The sequence below is a fragment of the Serinus canaria genome, chromosome 2, assembly GCF_022539315.1.
Source record: "Serinus canaria isolate serCan28SL12 chromosome 2, serCan2020, whole genome shotgun sequence".
Classification (NCBI taxonomy): domain Eukaryota; kingdom Metazoa; phylum Chordata; class Aves; order Passeriformes; family Fringillidae; genus Serinus; species Serinus canaria.
The window spans coordinates 131,542,825-131,563,221 of NC_066315.1; the positions used below are offsets into that span (position 1 = coordinate 131,542,825).

The following is a 20,397-nucleotide window of genomic DNA, read 5'->3' on the forward strand; positions in this document are numbered from 1 at the left end:
CATGTAGTTTTCACACCAATTCCCTAATCAAGCCCAGATTAATCAGAAGTGGCCTGAGGCAGTCGGTGCCCTGAGGTGCCTGTGACGACAGCGCTGCCCAGGCGAGCCCCGGCAGGAGGGTACGCAGTACGGTACCGATGGCCCCGGGGCGGGGCTCGAACCCGCGGCCCCAGAGCTCCCGGCACTCACTGCGCAGCCGCGTCACAGCGCCGCCTCCCGCCCCTCGTGCCCGGCGCTGCGGCGGCGTCAGCTGACCGCGGGTCACGTGACCCACCGGCGGGTGAGCGGGCGGCGGCGCCGGGGATGGAGCAGTGACGGTAACGGCGGGGCCGGGCCCGGAGCGGGCAGGGGCAGGGAAGGAGGGGAACACGGAAGGAAGGACGAGCGTCTGGGCTACCCCGAGCGGCTACCGTAGCGCCCCGGCCTGCCCCGGCGCGCGGCCTCCACCGTTGCCGGGCCGCGCAGGGCCTGGCACGAAGGGCAGCGCCGGCCGGGCCCGGCGGTACCGCGGTTCCCAGGGGCTCTGCCGGGCCCCGGGGCCGCCAGGCCACCGCTCCGCCGCTGCCGGGCGTGTTTACCTCGGGGAGGGCTAAGGGACAGCGCTGCCCGGGGAGCCCGAGCCGGCGGTGCCGGGCTGTGGGAAGGGACATCTAATCCCTGCGATCCGGGTCGGCGGCTCCGTGGGGAGCGAGGGCAGCGCCCCCCGGCCCCGGTGCCAGCCCCAGGTCGCCTCCGCACAAGCGTGGGGACTCCCCAGGGCGCAATCTCCCCGGCTGCCTCGTTGTGTCCGCTTCTGCTTAGGGAACGTGGAGGCCAAGCACCAGACGTGATTTCTGAAAACGAGCTTGAAATGACACTCTAGGGACTTAGTGCTGAGCCGCATCAGTAAACTGAGGTTTCCTGTTGAGCTAAATAGAAGCAAGTGTCCCTGCCCTTTGCCCTGTTGTTTTTTTTTTTTTTTTTAATGCAATGCTGTAGTTGAGATTCTGTTTTGACAACCCTGTATGTTTTTCTGGGTACAGCGCTGAAAACACTTGTTCATAAGTTTTATTTTAGATTGTAGTATACTTCATAAAAGATTTTTCTTTGGAAATCCATTTTCCTAGTAACATGAGGATGAGGCAGTGTACATTACAAAAAATCCTGGTCGCAGAGGGACATTGTGGGAATAAGTTACCCATTCTTCCTGCTTATTCTAGATTTTATTTTGAACACTTGGTATTTCCTGCTTTATCCTGTGGTTATTTTCTTTGATTTCCTTGGCTTTCATTTTAACAATCGATCTGTATGTATTTTTTGTCTGACCTGCATTTGTATCTGTTTTTCAAACTGTTCTGTAGCACTTCTCCTTTCTTCACTTCTTGTTTGGTATTCTCCATTGTTCTGGTTTCAAGGCCTCTCGTGTAAAAAACACATAAAACTCTTCGACCAAGCTTTTTGTTCCTTTGTGTGTATTTGATAATACCTCCATTTTACCTGAAATGGGAAATCATCTTACTTCCCATGGCTATTAGAAATGGAACACAGCTTCAGGAAAACCAGCCACACAGACAAAAAAAAAATAGTGAGGGAGAAAGGGAAGTCCAGTGACTTAATGATTCCTGGCAGCTACAACTGTTTCTTCTGTGCCACTTCTGGAAATTTTATAAATATTCTGTAGAGAATATTGATATTTGTGGAAAACATGAGAATTTCCCTGTGTCTTCCTGAGTAGGATCCTGGATTTCTGTGTTACTTTTCTGTCTTTTACTTGGATGTTTGCAAGTTGCTGCTGCCACCACTTAATTTGTTTATCCAACATTTATTCCACAACTTTTTCTAGTCCTAGTCTAGTCAAATCCAGGCAAAAATCAGCTGTAGTGGTGTCTCCCTGAGTTGGTGAAGTTTACTGTAACCTTGGCTGTGTCTTTTATAGGGCCAGAGTTCAGAGGAGTGTAGGAAAACCTCTCTTGTGCCAAGTCTGGCATGCATTAAGGAAGATAATTATCTTTCTTAATGCATGCCAGACTTTTTCTTTCTGAAAAAGAGGAAAATGTGTTTTGTTCCAAATCATCAGTAATTAATAGACCACCTGTGGAGACCTGTTATGTGAGATACTAAAGCTGGTGCTAAACAAGAAGCCCTGTGGCATGATGATAACTGATGTTGTGTGTCTGGTCTTTAAATATTGTGATTTCTCAGCTCCCTGTACCTGCCTTGGCATTGTCTGGCACTGCTGTGCTGGGCCTGGTGGTGCAGTGCCAGAAGTCACAGTGTGTGTGCTGTCAAGGGCCTCAGGAACTGGGTGTCATCATCTCCTGCTGGAAACAAGGCCCCTTAAGTCCAAGGGGGATGGCTGCTATGGCTGCTATGCCAGGCTGCTGTGCCAGGCTGTGCTTCATGATAGTGGTTTAGTGGCTGGTAAACTTCAGCTTTAGGCTTCCTGAGTAGCTGAGCAAAAGAATCAGCAGCCAGGCCTATGTCTTACCTGGAATTTCAACACCCTTGATAACTTGCTACCCCTAGATTGAATACACAGGTGAAGGACCTATGTGTGTTGTTTTGGGCAAAGTTTGCTACCATATAATAGTTCTAGCAAATACAACATTTGATTTGTTCTCCCTCAAAAAAAATGAGTGCTGTAGTCTGTGCTCATGAAATGTAGGTTAGTCTCTACTCATTCAAAGCTGCTACAGAATACATTGCAGATATCAAAATTTGACATTTAGATTCTGTCAAGGTACACTTTGATTTTGCTCTTCATTCCCTCATTGAAAACATCCAGTAACTCTTAGCCAGCTGTTTCTGCTTCTTAGTGACAGAAGAACACATACTCCTAACTTCCTGAGCTTGTCTGCAAAGTAAACCAGCATCATTTGTATTTAGTACCAACACTTTCTTGACTAATGCCAGTATGTGTAATCTTACTGATGGTTTGCAGTTGTAACAGAGATATCAAGATTAGAAGGTGTTCTCCTTTTTGTTGGAATTTTTAGCTGCTAGGAGAAGCTTCTTTACTTGAAAGAATAAACTAGAGTTTATTGCATTTAAATAATCTTAGGCATTTACTTACTTTAAAACACTGTCCTAATCTGAAAAGTGATTGGAAAAGAGATAGCAGAGTTGAAATTTGTTAGGTTTTTTTTATTTTTTCTGATGTTTTCAGAAAAAGCTGTCTGTTGTACAGATGCTGGAAAATGTTTATAGCTGTAAAAATATAATGTGGGTCCTGTTTTATTTGATTTCTTTTCAGTTAGATTGTTTGCTTGTTATCTTTCTATGAAATTGAAGTTGATAATGAAAGGTGCTAATGTTGCAAACTCAGCCCACTTTAACATACAGGGTGGGCAGTTTAAAAAGATTTTCCAACTGTGTAAGTGTGATTTGGAAGATAGGAAAAAATGAGTTTGAAAGCACATGATACTTCTGGTAAAATCTCTTAACGGTGGCTGGAACTGCACATTAGCAATATGGAGTGAGATGTTTTTCTTCAGGCAAAGCTTTGACTGCTGTATTAATGGCAGATGTTTTTTCTTCTTTCTCTTGCTTCCCTTCTGCTAGCATCTTGCCTTTATCCTCAGAATCAACAGCCATCAAGATAAAGGCACAAAAATGACAGAGTTTTGGCTGATTTCTGCTCCTGGGGAAAAGACCTGTCAACAGACATGGGAGAAGCTACATGCAGCAACTACAAAGCATAACAACCTTTCCACTAACTCAAAGTTCAATATTCCGGACTTGAAGGTATGTAAACTCCATGTCATGTCCTAAGAAGTGTGTTTGTTTTGCACCATCTTTGTTTCTCTAGATTAAAACCTGCAAATGTTTTAGAGAGAACAGCTGACTTCTCTTGATATTTCTGTGCGGATCTAAGAAATCATTCAGACAACAGTTATCTTTTTCTCTGAACTGCTAAGTTAGTTGTTCACACTGTAAGTTTTCAAGATGCAGCAACCTGTGTTCTTTCAGCAAATAAAGCAGTTTTTTCTGAGGATGGTAGTCTTGATCTCATGATGGTAGCAGTTACTTGGAGAAGAAAAATAGGAAATTGTGGTCTGATTATTGGGAGTTTCCTTTGACTGTTTTGTTTTGCCTTTTAAAAAAATTATTTTAAAATTTTTCCCCTTCTGAATTGTCTGCTCCTTTTCTCTGTCTGAGATACAGTGAAAAGGTTCCAATTAAAATACAGGAGTTGATCAAAGAGCTGCTCTGCCTTTTCTCTGTCCAGAAGTAGCATTCTTCTATTAGAGCAGTGGTTTGTCTCTGACTGAGCATTCCAGTGTGACCTGCCAATGTGTTGTGGAAAATGGAAAAAAACCTGTTTGAACTATTCTGTGCCAAACAGATAGTAGCAAAATCTGGAAGTAGTTCATTTTGGTTTAATACAATCATCAGGACATGGAAAAATTATGAGCCAGTGTATTCATTTAGAAAAGGTCTTTTCTGATGCCTGAATGTTTCTTGAAAAAGAATTTGGAGCTCAGTTTAATGTAGTGAAAGCCATCAAAGCTTACAAATTTGAGGAGAAAAGATCAGTCTTGGTCTACAGAATGGACCAAGTTCAGGTGGCACAATGCCTTTTTCCTGTCTCTGCTAAGGAATGAGCTCAGGGCACAGAGTGCTTCAGTGTGCCTTATAAGGTCTTCGCACTGCCATAACTTTTATTACATTTGGACTGTCCTGAGTTAGAATAGGGACTAGAGCAAATGTCTGTCTCCTCCCAGGATATCCTTGGATATGAGTCAGGATGACTTTCAAACTGTAGGGTGCCTGCAGCATTTCGGAGTTATTGGGGAAAATTGTTGGGGCCCATCAGGGTTAGAAGCAATTTCTTTTTCTTCTACTGTGCTTTGGGACAGAAGCTGAATATACTTTATATACAGTGGGGAGCACTCTGGCTTCTGTGGACCTGGTGAAACTGTTAAAGCAGTGAGATCCTTTAGTTAAAACTCATTTAAACAGTGGTTTAGTCTCCACTGAACAGCAGTCTTATTGCTTAAGGACTTGCTTGTCCCGGGGCTTTTAAGTGACTAGGTAAAATGAGCTTCCTTATTCTGCTTGTGGCCCACAAGAAGGTGAGGCATGAAAAATAATTTTGTGTGATGTTTCTTAAGTAATTCTGCTCCTTTCTGCTTCAGAGCTAAACAGCAAAAGGACTAATGTGAATTTGAGTGGTCAGATGTATAGAAAGTAGATGCTAGGCTACAAATATGTGAAATGTAATAACATCTTGGCTAAACAGAAGATTCATTTATGCCCTGTAATATTTCAGCAAGAAATGTGTACTCTTAAGTACATGAGATTAGGGAAGAAAGTGTTTTTCTGGAGGAGAAGGGAAGGAAGAATGAAACCTTGTAGACTAGCTAGATATTTTATTACCCAAGATGCAAAAAGTCCAGACTCTTGTTGGTCTCACTGCTGAAATACTCTGATATTGTCAAAGTTTTCAATGTCCAGGCTGCCTCCAGTGCTGAGATTCCTGAGCAGTGAAATTTCACTGCTCAGGATGAAAGTAGTGAAATTAAGTGCTGAAACAACTGTTTTGTGAAAAAAGCAGCCAATTCATAGCACAGACATAGTTTTAACATGTTTTGGATGGCTGGGTTACAGAATTGAAGCGGAGCACCAAACTAGTGAGTGAGATCTGATCCTGTGGTGCTTTGAGGGGAGGGTGATATCTAACAAGTGAAACAGAGTGTGGCTTTGGTAAATCAAGGTGTCTGAAATCTTAGACTCCAGCATTTTATGTAGTTCTGGAGAGATACTTGTTGGGAGATGTAGTTTTTACTGTTAGCTGATTCTAGCTTTCTGTGTTTATATACATTTGCTAATGCATTTTGATCTTTGCTTCTAGGTTGGCACGCTGGATGTTTTGGTTGGTTTGTCAGATGAGCTGGCTAAACTGGATGCATTTGTGGAGAGGTAACAGTTCATTTTTACTAGGATGCAAAGTATTAGAATAATGATGTGATGGTTTGCTGAGTTCTATTAATACACAGGTTATTTTCAGCATTTTTTTGTATCACAGTGATCTTCTGCAGGCAGTCAGCAAGCTCAGATTTAAGAAAGCTAAGATGCTGTTTTTCATAGTATCTGTTCTTGAAGAAAGAAAAATAATCTGAACTTCTTACGGAATAGTGGAACATTATGCATTGATGAATGATGGTTCTGTCTACAGTAGTGCTGTGTGGTGCTGAGTCCTGGAGAATTGTCAAGAATTGACCCAGACAGATGTAGGAAATGGTGGTGAAATGAAGTAAAAGCTTGGTATTTCAGCAGGAATACTGTTTACAGACTTGGAGAAAGTAACCATGTCATTTCCTAATCCATAGAAATAGTTAAAAGTATTAATATTAAAGTGCAAAACCTATTCATTTTGAAGAAACTAATGACCTTTTGAAAGTGATTTGAATTTTGCAAAAGTAGCAAAATTTCACATAACCAGAACTCATGAAGCCATCTTCTGTTTTAAGGAGAGCAATTTAAATAGACATTTTTAAATAGAAAAGGAAACGTTTTGGCCTGGCACACGTAAATAATATTATACGTGGCTTTTCAGTTAGGAATGCAGGTTGTGAGTGTCACATTGCACTGTCAGGGTTACCCTGTGTTTAGTTTGTATTACTGTTGACTTCTACCTCTCTACCTGCTTCTAGAAAGGCGTTAGAATTTTGGAAGTACAATGGACTTTTAAAAAAAATTTTGCAATATAGTGACATTACACTTAAAGTCAACACCAGTGTGAGGGAGCTAGCCTCACCTTGTTGAGAACTGGTGAGTAGCAACAATAGAGATTTAAATAAAGTTGTGGAATACTGAGAAATTGGTCTCCTTCAGATATTGAGCCCAGCTTGTCCTCTCAGTTTGGATGTAGAGCAGTCATCATCCTTGTTTGATTCAGTCACTTTGAATCCAATCTTAGGCAATTTAAAATGAGTTTTATTAATGGTGTTTCTCAGATGGCAGGTTTGGATGTTGGGTTTTTTTAGTTTTTTTATTTTAATAAATATATTTCTATCTTTATCTTCCAATTTTCAGTGTTGTAAAGAAGGTGGCCCAATATATGGCTGATGTTCTAGAAGACAGTAAAGATAAAGTTCAGGAGAATCTTCTGGCCAATGGAGGTAAAGTGTTAACCGTGATATCCTAATGTATTCTAAAACTGTAGAAGGGAAGGCAATGATCCTGAAACTTACTGAGGTACAAGGAGGCCAAGTGCAAGGGGCTGCTCCTGGGTCAAGGCAGCCCTCAGTCTTAGTACAGGTGGGGCATGAAGAGATCAAGAGCAGCCCTGCTGAGAAAAACTTGGGGTGCCAGTGTGCATTTTATTTCAGTAAAGAGCTGCACTTTTCTCTGAACCAGTATTTTCTTTTCAGAGCCGTTTAAGAGAATTATCATAGCTTGTATTGATGCAAGAGAGGCTAGTATGAGTGAATAAGGGCTTGGAGTAGTGCCTTTTGTAGATAGCTGTACAAACCTGTCACTCCAGGGGAGCCACATGGTCATTGCTGCCTTTTTTGCCATTTGCCATAACTTTCCCTTCTCCCACCCATTTTTCACACAGAGCACAAAGTAGTTGCCCTTGTCTGTAGTTCTCCAACCATCCTTGACTTGGTAGTAAATGTCATCTACGGTCTACAGAGGTGGTGAAACCAATATCTGAAGGCAGAGTTCATGGATAATTTACAGCTTGTTTATTTTCAAATTTCTTAAGCAACAGGGTCCACACATGGGAAGGTCCAGTCTGTTACAGTTCTCTTCTGTTAGAGCAGTTCTACACAGAATATAGTACAGTTGTCCTTTTATTGTCAATCTTAACAAAATTCTTTAAAATTTTAGTTGACTTGGTCACCTATATAACAAGGTTCCAGTGGGATATGGCCAAATACCCAATCAAGCAATCCTTGAAGAATATTTCAGAAATTATTGCAAAGGTAAGGTAACTTGTTTTACAAAACTTCCCTATTTGAACTTGAGAAATTTATGTACAAAACTTGCTCTCAAAGCAATTTGTCTGTTTTAGTCAGCTAACAATACAGTTAGTAACCAAAGAAATACATTAGGATGTGGCTAGGATTTGGAGAGTGCTCCCTGAAGGCATCATGCTGTCTTTGCTGATTTTTGTTTCCTAGGATCACTGAGCTAACAAGTAAATAGCCAGGAAAGGATGTTTACATTTCAGTTTGCTGTATTAGCATATTGTTTGTCTGATGTTCTCAAACCTTGTGGGCTGTTAGCAGAGAACCAGGGAACTTATGTACATTGTGAAAGCTGTGGCACTCAGTTGTGAGGGGAGAAGTAAGACTTCATTATTAGATGTAAAGACAGCTCATTTGAGAGTTGTCATGTGTTTTCCTCATCTTTACTTGGCAAAGTGTTGCATACATGGAGGGTTTTATTTTTTTTACTTGCCTGTGAGCTTCTAGAGGGTCCTCAGCAGTGACTGATTGATTCAGACAGTGAGAGACTTCTCTGTAGACAATCCTTGCTTTAAGACCTTCCCAGCCTCTTCAGGTTGTTTTTTTTTTCCCTCCCTGTTTTCTGTAATCTGCAGATTGGCTCTTGGAACTGCCTGTGTTACTAACTAAAAATACATAACTTGCAAAAAAGAAGAGGCTGTTCTGGGTACTATAGAGACAGTCTTTGGTGTTGGATGTGTAGGGACTATAATGGGGTTGGGGGTAAGTGCTGACAGACTTGTGCTGTGCTATTACTGCAGATTCCTGAAACTATTACATTACTTTTTTGCAGAGATTACAAAATTATAATACATGTTACAAAGCTGACTGAGAATTCCATTGCTACTTTCATTTTTGATATTTTCTTGGGGACTATCACTGTATCTTGAATTTATTTCACAAATTACATTTATTAAGTATTCTTGGAAAACACCTTCAGCGTGGCCTTTTGTTAGAGGATGACTGGCTGTCTTATAGCTCTGAAGATTTGCACATCAAGAATATCTTACAGATACAAAATAAAAATCTTATTATCTGATACTAGCACATAATATTTGCTTCTTCAGAAGAAGGTACCAAAATGAAGCACTGAACTTTTTACAGCATAGTACAGCACTTGTTTTTGCAGAAATTAAATTTGTTGAAAAAGAAACATAGGACATGAAGTGATATGCCCTTTTTTGAAAATTATCAAATGTTCAGTGCATGGTAGTCTGTGTCCCAGAGTCTGCTAGATAAATTATCTGCTTCAACAAAGCTCTAGAACCTGAACTTCAACTGTCTTACATTCTTATCTACTTTAGGAACCTCATTGACCTGTTGGATAGTAAATGTAGAGAAACAGGTCTGTTGGAGTTCAGCCTGAGTCATCCTGTTGGGGGTTTCCATTTTGCTTCATGTTTAGCTGTGCTTGTATTCTATAGGGACAGCTTTAGGACACCTGTGTCATAAATATGATTTCAAATAGTTTATAAAATATTTTCAAATGTGAGCCAGAGATATATGTCCCTAAAGTAGAGAAGAGAAGGAAGATGACTGAAGATGCCTTATGTTCCTATAGAAATGACCCCAAGGAGATCATATCACAGGACTTGAAACAGTTTTATCCCAAGGCAGAAAGAGTCCTGACAGAGATAAAGTCTTCATGTAATCACATGCCAAAGTGAAGATATAGGAAAATTGATAGAGCTACATTAATTAAAATCTCTGAAGCCGCTTGACAGGTTGATGTTAAATAATTTGAAAAGTTTGTCAAATAATGAATTACTACTTTTCCTGTGTGGTTTTATATCATCCTCACTCACTCAGGCAGCAGATTCTGTCAAAATGAGTAATGGCAATTGCAATGCATTTGTCAGTTGAGAGGAAATTACAGCAGTGTCAGAAACATTTAAAATAAAATGATATCTGCTGAAACTATTCATCAGTTTTTTCAGCTTTTAACGTGCAGAAGTTTTGTGAACTCCAGTGTCAATACAGAAGACTTTTGAGCTGGCATTTGTGCTGTGTGAGAGCTGTCACTTAATCGAGTTATTCTTTGGATTTGAAATTAGTAGCCAGACTTATGCAAAGAGACAGCCTCAATATTTTTAGTGCCTATGTCCAACTTTTTCAGCAACTCAGGCATGCACTGAAGTGCAACAGCTCAGTTGTATGGCTACAAGATGCTGATGTATTGCTAATGACTACCTAAGGGGTTTAAATGTCTGGGATTGCTCTGTGTAGAGAGCAATGTATTAGACTGGCACTTTCCTTATCAATACTGTGAGTCTTCCTCCTTTTGCAATGACCTTTGTGAGTTATTCACCAGTTCTACTCACAAAAGGAAGTTTGTATTGTTGCTTCATTTGATAATTTTACAAAAATTTATTTTCAAGAGCTCTGTTGTGGCATTGAGGTTTGTGGTTCTGTACTCTCTAACATTTAGTAGGAAGCAAAGCTGGTTGTTTTTCACAATAAACTTTAGTCAGTGCAGCAGTAACAGGTTTTTGTCTAAGCAGTCATCTTTTAAAAGACTACTGGCTCTACAAATGAGAGCAATTACAGTATTGTCAAGTAGAAAATGCTGAATGAAACTGGTTTGTAAAGGCAGTGTTTGGTGTCAAACGTTTTTGGGGTTTGTCATTAATAATGCATAGTTATATTGTTGTTGAAAGTTTTGATCCTTGGAAAAGGCAAAAGGTTGTCAGTTTGGGGATGAGCTAAAATGCACAAAGGTACTAGCTTAATATCGTCTGATTAATTTTCCCCTTATGCTGTCCTGTAGATGTAAAAAAAAAAAAAAAAAAAAAAGGTGCTGGCATTACTTCTTGTAGTATTAAAAAGTTTTCGTGAAGGTATATGCCTTGTGTGACACCTGCTGAAATGTTCTGTATGTTGCTCTGATAAAGGTTGTATCAGTCAAAGGATTTAAGTAGCCTTAAGTACTCATCTGTTGAATTTTGTAATTTGCAGAGTATTTTGCCTAAAGGATTTCTCTATCTGTAAAGGTGCAAGCTGTTAATGTGTTGCTACATGAAACTAACAGAATGTTCAAGCTTTTGATGACTTCCTGCTACAGACAAGCCAACTTAGGTGTTACCATAAATGAGGTCACTATTTAATTAAGTGACCTTGCTTTTAAGAGAGATTTATTTTGTGGAAACAAAATCATATCTGGATCTCCAAGCTGAAGTGTTTTATGCAAACAAAATGTTTTGTTAGTGGTCTAAATCTATATAAAGGTAGAGTCTCTTGACAGTGTTCAGAAACTTTTCCCTGGGAATTTTTTCATGCTTGTACCTCATTACTACGGTGAGGAGGCAGTGAAGGAGGCAGTAAGCAGCATTATAATCTCACACCAACACTGTGCCACGTTCTTGCAGTTACCCAACTGTTACTGAGTGTGCTGATTTTAAAACGCTTCCTTGTATAGGGTACACACTGATATGAGTATGGTTGGCAGTTTAACATGTACTAAAATGCTTCATTTGTTTTGTGTTCTTCCACTTACTGCCAAGTTATCTAGATGGGAATGAATCATTTTTGGTAATCACGCTAATTAAGCCATCCTTCTCAAATCCATCCTCCAGGATTACTTGAGCAGCAGTGACAAGTTGAACATAAGTTCTATTCTAGTTCTTTAGGCACAGTTCCTTTTCTTTTTGTTTTTAAGGGAGTAAACCAGATTGACAATGATCTAAAAGCAAGAGCCTCGGCATACAATAATCTGAAAGGGAATCTTCAGAATTTGGAAAGAAAGAATGCGTAAGTTGTATTATTTTTTGCTAATGTAGTGCAGGAACATTATCTCATCATGAAAACTTAAGAAAATGTGGAGTGATACAGGCTTAATTTATTTTTGAGGTGTTTATCAGTCTTGAGGAGCAGCTGTCATAAAAGAACATTTATTGCCAGCTCTCTGGTTGGTGTTAACTTACCTGTGACTGAAAAGCAATTAACAAATCACAAAAGCATGTACAAATCGCATAAATTCTGAGAGGAGCTTGCTGTTAGTGGTAACACTGCGGCTTAGGTGTCTTATATAAATAAGAAAGTCTTTCCTTCACACCACCTTAACTGGTGTTCTTCCCTCAGAATTTACCAGCAGAGACAGCTGTTGGGTACACACAGCTATTAAATTAAATGAGGACTGTGTGTTGTCTTGTCACGTACATGTGATGATTATCTGAAGTATGGTTGAGGTACAGTAGTTCTTCTGTGCAAATGGGGTTAATTAATGTGCCTGAAGCCTGCCATTACAGTGAATGGCACAAGCCTGCTGGCTGATTCAGAGCCATGGGTCATGCCAATGACAGTACAAGACAAGCTGTTTATGGAGTGAGACATAAGTTCTGTGCTAAGCCATGGCAGTTTGTCAGCTGCACGCCGTTAAACCTTTTGTGAATATGAGGAAATACACTGCATTAAGTTTATATTGATATTCTGCATGTTAGGTCTGTACTACATTAGTTATAACTCTGAGCCTCCATGTGCTAGAATACACAGTTAATGGTTTGAATGGTTCTTGCAATTTTAAATCACTTTTAAAAAAAACCAAGTTGGCGTTTTAAGTGTGTGACGTATTTGGAATGTGGAAATGCGCACAGCAGCGGAGCTACTGATAAAAACGTCAGTGACTTTGGACAGTGAGATATAAAATGCATATAAGGACATTTTGTTTGCTCTGCTAATAGCAATTGTGTAGGTAAAACTGTATTTTTGGGAATGCTACAATATTAAGCCCTTGAAACTATTATCCAGACAACTTCAAACCTTAACATGTAATTGTTCTGCCTTTGTTTCTCTGCAGGGGAAGCTTGCTAACCAGAAGTCTTGCTGATATTGTAAAGAAAGAGGACTTTGTACTTGATTCAGAATATTTGGTCACATTATTAGTGATTGTGCCGAAGTAAGTTTATTCATCCTAAGAGTAGAATACAATAAGAAATATAAATCAAATAATAGATCTCACAGCTCTATAATACTGTCAGAATGACATCTGAATTTACTTGGGGCTTTCCTGGATGAGCAAACAGAATTGTTAAGATGCTCAGGAGAGATAAGTGACCGTCTGTGCCTGGGTTCCTTTGTTAACAAAAACTTCTTATAAGGACTGCTGAGTGGTCATGAATTTCTTAAAGAAACTGGAAATTAGATTTATGTCTCTTATTCAGTGTTTGCTATGACTAGTCATGTTCCAGATGGTGTCCTTATGGAAATAAGTGCTGAGTAAAAACATGACTTGTTTTACATTAGAAGGCTTAAATTAAATTATCCTGGTTATGACTATGCCAACTTCTACCACTTAGTGAGTGAACTCTTTACTGCTTTGCTCTGCATGTTTTTAGATTGCCTGAACACAGTTTTTTTGGGGTTTTACTTAACTAAGTCTGTGCCATTGGAACCCTGCTTATGTCCTGTCATATCTGGGGGATATGGGGGAACAGGCTGTTCTTATTTGAAATGTTTGAACAACAGAAACCTTATGTTTTCCCCTTGCCAAGGAAAGTGGTGATACAGATGCCTCAAAACTGTTGAAAAATGAAAAAATGGCCCTTGACTGGAGCTGCAAGCAAAGAGAGCTCCTAATTTATGAAAAGCCCACTGGCTCTCTTTACCACAGGAGCCATTAGAGTCTGTCACATGTTTTTCCTCTGTTGAAGGAAAAACAGTTTTGTGATGGCTTTAGCAGAAAGCAGGTGGTTAGAATATCTCAGCTGTTATTTTTCTTTGTCTTGTTTTTGCTCTTGAAAGGATGGAACCTCTTCACAACTAACTACAGAAAGGCAGGGCTTCCAAAATTCCCAGTCCTTCAGGCAAGTGCAGGACTCTAGGGAACCTGTTTATAATTGTGGAAGAAGTAGTCCTCTGCTCAAAAGAGCAGGGTTGCATGAGGAGTTTCTGATTAACCTTGACAGTTAATTCCATTTGGTCCCCTGAGATCTGTACTTAGTGATGATTTAATTTCATAGTTCTTTCATTTTAAAAATGTTGCACTTGTAAGCTGATGTGAAGACTGAAAATGTGTTACTTTTGCAGTCACTATAGTTTATTTATCAATAATTATAAAAACAGCATGAGGAGACCTTGTGTTTCTTGAGTCTTGCATATTTCTGACAACCTACACCTGAGATGGAAGATGTGATGATTAAATGTTTTTATCTTAAAAAAAAACTTGATCCATTAATCTCAGATTAAAAGTCTAACAATAACCTGTGTATTCTCTAGGTTAAATTACAATGACTGGGTTAAGCAGTATGAAACACTAGCAGAGATGGTTGTACCACGTTCCAGCAAGTAAGTTGTGAAATGCTAGATCTCATATTTGCATGTGCTGTATTTCAGGGTGTTCTTTATCTAGAAAGACTTTGAATTTTAAAAATTGTTCAAAAACTTGTAAATATGTCTAACTTTATAGCTTTATCTGATCAAATCTGATCAAATAATTGAAAGATTCAAACTAACTCTAGGGTTAACAAAGTTATCAAACTTAACTTATGTGAGAAGAGTAAGAGGATTGAAAAGTTAATCTAGTTCTGGTCAGATATATTCAGCCTCTTGCTGGAGTGTGGTGGAGATAAGCAACAAATGCTGGCTACTGGCCTGTAAGCTTTAGGTCTGTATTCACAGGACTTGAAACAAGTTAAATGAACTCTGAAATTTCCCAGAGAATGGACAACTGGAAGTGTAAATGATTTTGTTGTGTACAAAGAAATGAAGCTTGTGTCTTTGGGTCCCTGGTATCAGGCTAGTGCGAGGTACTGTGGTGGACAAGAGTAAACCACTTTAGCAACCTTGTAACCACATTGAAGATAAACTCCACATGTAGCACAAAGCATCAATTTGTGGTTAATTTTAACTGACGGACTGAGTCAGTTTCCTTTTGATCAGGAAAATCTGATACTACCAGTTCTGCACCACTTAAAAAATCTGAACTTGCTCTGGAAAGCTTCACATTTGGAACCCCTGCTAGTGCTTCTTATTTAAGTATCGTGAAACCATGGCCTAGGGCTAGCTTAAGAAAAGGAACTTGTTAAACTGTTGGAGAATGCTTGTATTGAAGACAGCATGACATTGAGGAGCAGTCTAAATCTGTTTAGGCTTTTTTTGCGTAAGGTAAAGCCTCAAAATAAGCAATATTATTTTTAGTATAAAATAGTAAATCTAGGGGTCATCTTTGCAGCCTAAGAAAGATTTTGTTTTGCCAACCTGTATCTTTTAAATTGGTGTATTTTTTTATTTTATATCTATTTCATTTTTTCTTTAAAACACACATTTCTAATAAATCTGTAGTCGAAATGTTTCAGTACTAAACCAGCTTTAGTTACATTTCTTGTTAAATAAGTTTTAATTTGAACAAATATCATATGAAATGGTTTTGTGTGATGAAGTTTCTGAATGTAAACTGTAAGCTGCCATCATTTATGAAGGGAGCAATTAAGGGCAGTCAGTTACATTCTGTATGAGGTGCTTAATTTGAGAACCAAATCTTGTATAATTATCTACATTTATATCTTTTCTTGTAGCAATATAGTACAACATGTGGTACTGTGTGGCTGATCTGTGCTGACTTGAACCTGGCTAATTCTGATACTTGGTTTTTCTTTCTGTGTAGTGTACTCTTTGAGGACCAAGACAGCTACCTTTGTAATGTCACCTTGTTCAGGAAGGCAGTGGATGACTTCAAGCACAAAGCCAGAGAATACAAGTAAGGTTTATTTGTGTGCATTCTGTCTCTCATGCTTTGAAGGATCTCTAGATAGGCACTTTTGATTTTATTCACTTCCAAATGCAGATTTATGGTCCGTGACTTCCAGTACAATGAAGAAGAGATGAAAGCTGATAAAGAAGAAATGAATAGACTGTCAACTGACAAGAAGAAACAGTTTGTAAGTCTTAATAAACTGGTCATTACAAAAGTGTGAGACATCTAAGACTTGTTATTGCTACATAAAATTTTCATGAAGTTGTGATTCAGAGAAAGCATTGTAGGGATGACATGATGTAGCCAACCTGCCCCCAGCTAATCTACTCCAGGATAATTGAATTTCATGCAACACAAGTGCTCCTCACTGCAGTGAACCAAGGGCTGGTAATGCAGCTGATAATGTTTGAAGTTTGAAAATGGGCAAGTGTTTGAATTACATAATCAGATATTACTAAAAGGATCTCTAATATAGTTAGATCATGACAACTGAGATGGGGAATTGAAGGGACAATGGGAAGTCTCATTAAATGTCTCTTTACTTTGTATCAAAACACTCTTGAGCCATTATACCCATAGTGAACCCTGTATTTAGCTTGTCTTTTATTATGGTACAGATATTGAGTAGCTGCTCAAACATGCATAATGGGCTGAGTCTTTTTCTGATGTTTGAATGGCTTATTTTTTTCCCCTCTTTTCTTTCACAGGGGCCTCTGGTTCGGTGGCTGAAAGTTAATTTCAGTGAAGCTTTCATTGCATGGATTCATGTGAAAGCATTACGTGTCTTTGTTGAATCTGTTTTAAGGTAATGAGGCAGGTTTGAATAGTGATTTTCTTCCTAGACTTGGTAAGAATTTACATCTAGCTTGGGTTTACCAAATTGAAGCATGTGAATGCTGCTCTTCTGGGAAGGAGGAAGCAAAAAAGTAGGGCAGTAAGAATACTGGTGGCAATAGCTGGTGTTGCCAGTTGTGAAATATTTGAGGTAGATAATTGTGTATCTTACCCTTGGATAGTCTTTTCACTATTGCTTTAGGAGTTACAGATACTCTGTACATAGCAGGGAGACATATTTACTGATTTTTAGGTTACTGTATGAGCTGCTTGTAACATAAACCAATTACATCTTAGATTTAAACGGCAAATTTGAATTGTTCAGAATAAAAACTGTTTGAACTTTCAGTAACATAGTTTAGCATCATGAAATCTATGCATTTTCCTCAAGACATGCCTTTTGTAGTTTAAACTTTTCAGTATTAAACCACTCAATATTCTAACTAGAAATTTTATCTCCTTTTTGTCTTCATACTATCCACAAGTGTTGTTACTAGTCAAGAACAGCTGTAGTTGTTCTGCAAACACCTTTATTTTTTATAGTTGAAGACGTTGCTACAGTGGTCTGTCATGGGGCAAGGTGTTTTTAGCCTTTTTGATCAGTTTTCATAATGGAGAAAATCAGAGGAGAAAAAGAAAACCAATCACATGAACTCGCTGCTTCTTGCTGCTATGGCCTTATTGTGAAGACAAAACTTGAGTAAAGTAGAAAGCTGAACCTGACTGGAATGTTGGCAGCTGTTTCCACACTCCTAGAAAGGAGGATTAAGTAAATTGTCCACCAAGTGTCATAAGCAAAGTAAACTAATGGAGTGTTCAAAATTTAGTCTGTGTTCAGGTAACATTGAGAATTATGCGAAATACTCAAGGATTTAAAATTATTTTTAAAATATTTAGACTTCTGTTTTGTTATTTTAAGCTTGAAGTTCTACTTTTTTGATGCCTTATGAATTGTAGACACAGAATGGTTTTGCAAAAATAGAAATTAGCAGCCATAGGATTCTTTCTCAAAAAAAAATTCTGCTTTGAATTATGAAAGAAGGTTTATTTCAGCATTTCGATGGTTTTCTACTTCACTTCCTCAGGTATGGTTTGCCAGTTAACTTCCAGGCAATGCTGCTTCAGCCTAATAAGAAAACAATGAAGAAACTGAGGGAAGTTCTGTATGACTTATACAAACATCTTGACAGCAGTGCAGCAGCTATCATTGATGTAAGTATTTTTTAACTGCTACTAGTATGTTTAAACAAAGTCTATTGGCATCATTAAAAAGCTGTACCTTTCCATATTCTTCATTTTCTCACAGTACAGAGAATTTTGTCTCCTTAAAAAGTGCTGCCTGTTTTACACTTTTGCAAGGCAGACGGTATTTAAAATTGCAGCCAATATATTTGAAGAGCTGTCTGGTTTAAAAGTCATGTAATTTCTTCTTACTGCATTCTTTCTACTACTGATGGAAAGATACAGACTGCAAGTTAGCATAGCAATCCTCTGCTGAAGAAGGCTGAATCATTGTCAAAAGGGAATCAGCCTTTCCATCTGTAGAGGTCTCATTTTCATGTGTAAAAACTGGTTTGTTGGGAGGCTTATTCTACTAATTTGCTTGGCATTGAAAAGCAATGATGTTTGTAGGTAAAGGTTAATGGAAGGTACCATGAGTTTAGCTGAGTTAAAAAATATTCTTAATGTTATATTGAATGTAATGTATTTCCAGGCCTTTTTGTGGAAAGAGGATGGAGACAATTTAGGTGAAAATTAAAGATGCTGAACATATATAACGTCCTGGATCATCCAGCACCCTATAATATTCTCATCAGAAACTGACAGTGTTTAGATGTAGCAGTGATGATGTGTTTACTATAGCAATGGATGTGAATTATTGATACAGAACTACCTAGATTTTGAAAAAGCACTTTGTATTTACTTTTGAAAAATACTGTTAGTCATTTATTAAAGTTCCAGCTTTACCTGTTATTTAAACAGTCACTTGAATGTGAAAATTTAACCTTGATATCTTACCTGGCCTATTTGCTTCTAAAACATATTAATATTTCAGCTATTTCTTAATAGACCTCTGAATTGTAAGAGTATAACTGGTTTCAAAACTTTATTTGCAGGCAACTATGGATATTCCAGGTTTAAACCTCAGCCAACAGGAGTACTACCCATATGTGTACTACAAGATCGATTGTAATTTGCTGGAATTCAAGTAAAAGTTCCCTAACATGACAATCTTCTCAGTGTTGGTGTAAACAAACAGAAGTGAGGTTGAAGTATAGTAATACTTTTAACATTCTACTAATCATATGCTTGCTTCTTATGTTAGGTGAATTGAACACACTGTGGTCCATCTCTAGACATTTTCTTTTTAAAGAGCAGTGTAGGTAACCAGCTTTTAATCGACTATGTCTGTAAATGTATATTGAGAGAATTGAAGTATTTATAAACAGAGTGATTTATTTAAGGAAAAGCTTATCCCTCTTTCCTATGGTGGTCTGTGTTAATTCCATTTACTGTTGTTTATAAAAAAAACTTGTTTACAGAAGACTAGTGTAAATGTTCATGGCCATTTTGTTCATTTGATTTAGTAGATACAACTGTGTTAACGTTGTTGAACTGTGATGTAAAGTATGTAAAATTGGTATGAAATCGTGCTTTCTGAATGGTTTAAAATTACAATTGATGCACTGTAAACACAGGGAAAATAAACATACCTGTGCAAATGTGTCACTTTCTTCTACCACATAAAATTGCAGATACTTGTGTCTAAACTGAAGCAAGATGTTAAGTCTTTAACAGTGCTGCATCCTGCATGCACTGGTACAGAAATACAATTGGCTTCAGCACAAGTACTTTTAGGAGATGCAGAAACTTAATTTTGCTTTGTGCAGAAAGGCTCAAGTATGTTGTTTGGCCACCACACACATGTATGAATGTTTTTCATGTTTGTATCTTTGTGACTCTAAAGAAAAGATGAGAGACAATCACTGGGAAGATGATGGCAAGATGGGATAATAACAAGCTAGGCTGAGCTGGGATTTTGATAATTCTTTCTTTTCAGTCAGTTGAAGTTTGAGACAGTTGTACAGCTTTGAACACTCTACTATTAGATGCTCACTTTTTTTGTTTTGCAATATCTGTTCTCCACACAGGGAATATGGTGGCTTCCTTCTAATGTGGATAGAGAGGAGTTGTTTGTTTCAGTAGCAGCTATTACAAGTATTCTACCTGCCAGAGTAGCTAAATATGCAGTAAAAGCTGCAGTATTGTTTAAAACTGACTTGAATCGAGTGAGACTGGAGGAGTTCTGATTTATCAAAATTAGTGTTTAAAGTACTGTAACCACTGTATTCTTTTCTCATTTAGTCCCTAACTGAAAATATCAGCGCTCTAAGCACTATAGAGCTTTCAGCTGTGGGATCTCTAATCATGACCCAGCAGCACCTTGGAGGAATTGGCTAACTTTGTAAGCCTACATCGATATCTCTAATTATTAAAAGGGAATCTAGGTTTTGAGTGCAAGAGTTGCATCTAGCTACTGATTCTGACAGGGTGTGACATCTATGAAAATATTTGCTGTGTGAATTTATGTTTGCTTTTCTTCCTATTTTTATAGACGAAAAGGGAAATAGTGAGATCAGGTGTCCTGTTGTGGTCACATTTCTGCTTCTCCCACTTCTCAGTTCCTTACAGAAGATAACAGCTGTTTAATCTGTTGTCCAGGTTGTTAAAAGTGTGCCCAAGTGGAAGAGGTTTTCCTTTTTATCACCCAGCTCTGCCTCTTCCACTGGCTTTTGTTACTGCTGCTCACAAAGCTTGTCATCTTGGTTCTGAGCTCACTATAACATGTACACTGCTTAAAGGTAAAAAGGGTTTTTTTGTCCTGCCTCTCTAATCACAGGAGAAATCAGGCTAAACTGTTATCTCTGTTCTTCACCT

General features: G+C 38.6%; 1 protein-coding gene across 1 annotated transcript; it reads left to right on the top strand.

The window, feature by feature from the left end:
• Nucleotides 1-220: 220 nt before the first annotated feature.
• ATP6V1C1 (ATPase H+ transporting V1 subunit C1) lies at nt 221-19,185 on the top strand. The gene is made up of 13 exons (XM_050971330.1): nt 221-317; nt 3,541-3,723; nt 5,834-5,901; nt 7,018-7,103; nt 7,819-7,913; nt 11,593-11,684; nt 12,730-12,828; nt 14,148-14,216; nt 15,535-15,627; nt 15,715-15,808; nt 16,332-16,429; nt 17,544-17,670; nt 18,576-19,185. The coding sequence occupies exons 2-13, from the start codon at nt 3,592-3,594 to the stop codon at nt 18,669-18,671; spliced, it is 1,149 nt and encodes a 382-aa protein (XP_050827287.1). The 5' UTR covers nt 221-317; nt 3,541-3,591; the 3' UTR covers nt 18,672-19,185.
• Nucleotides 19,186-20,397: the final 1,212 nt, after the last annotated feature.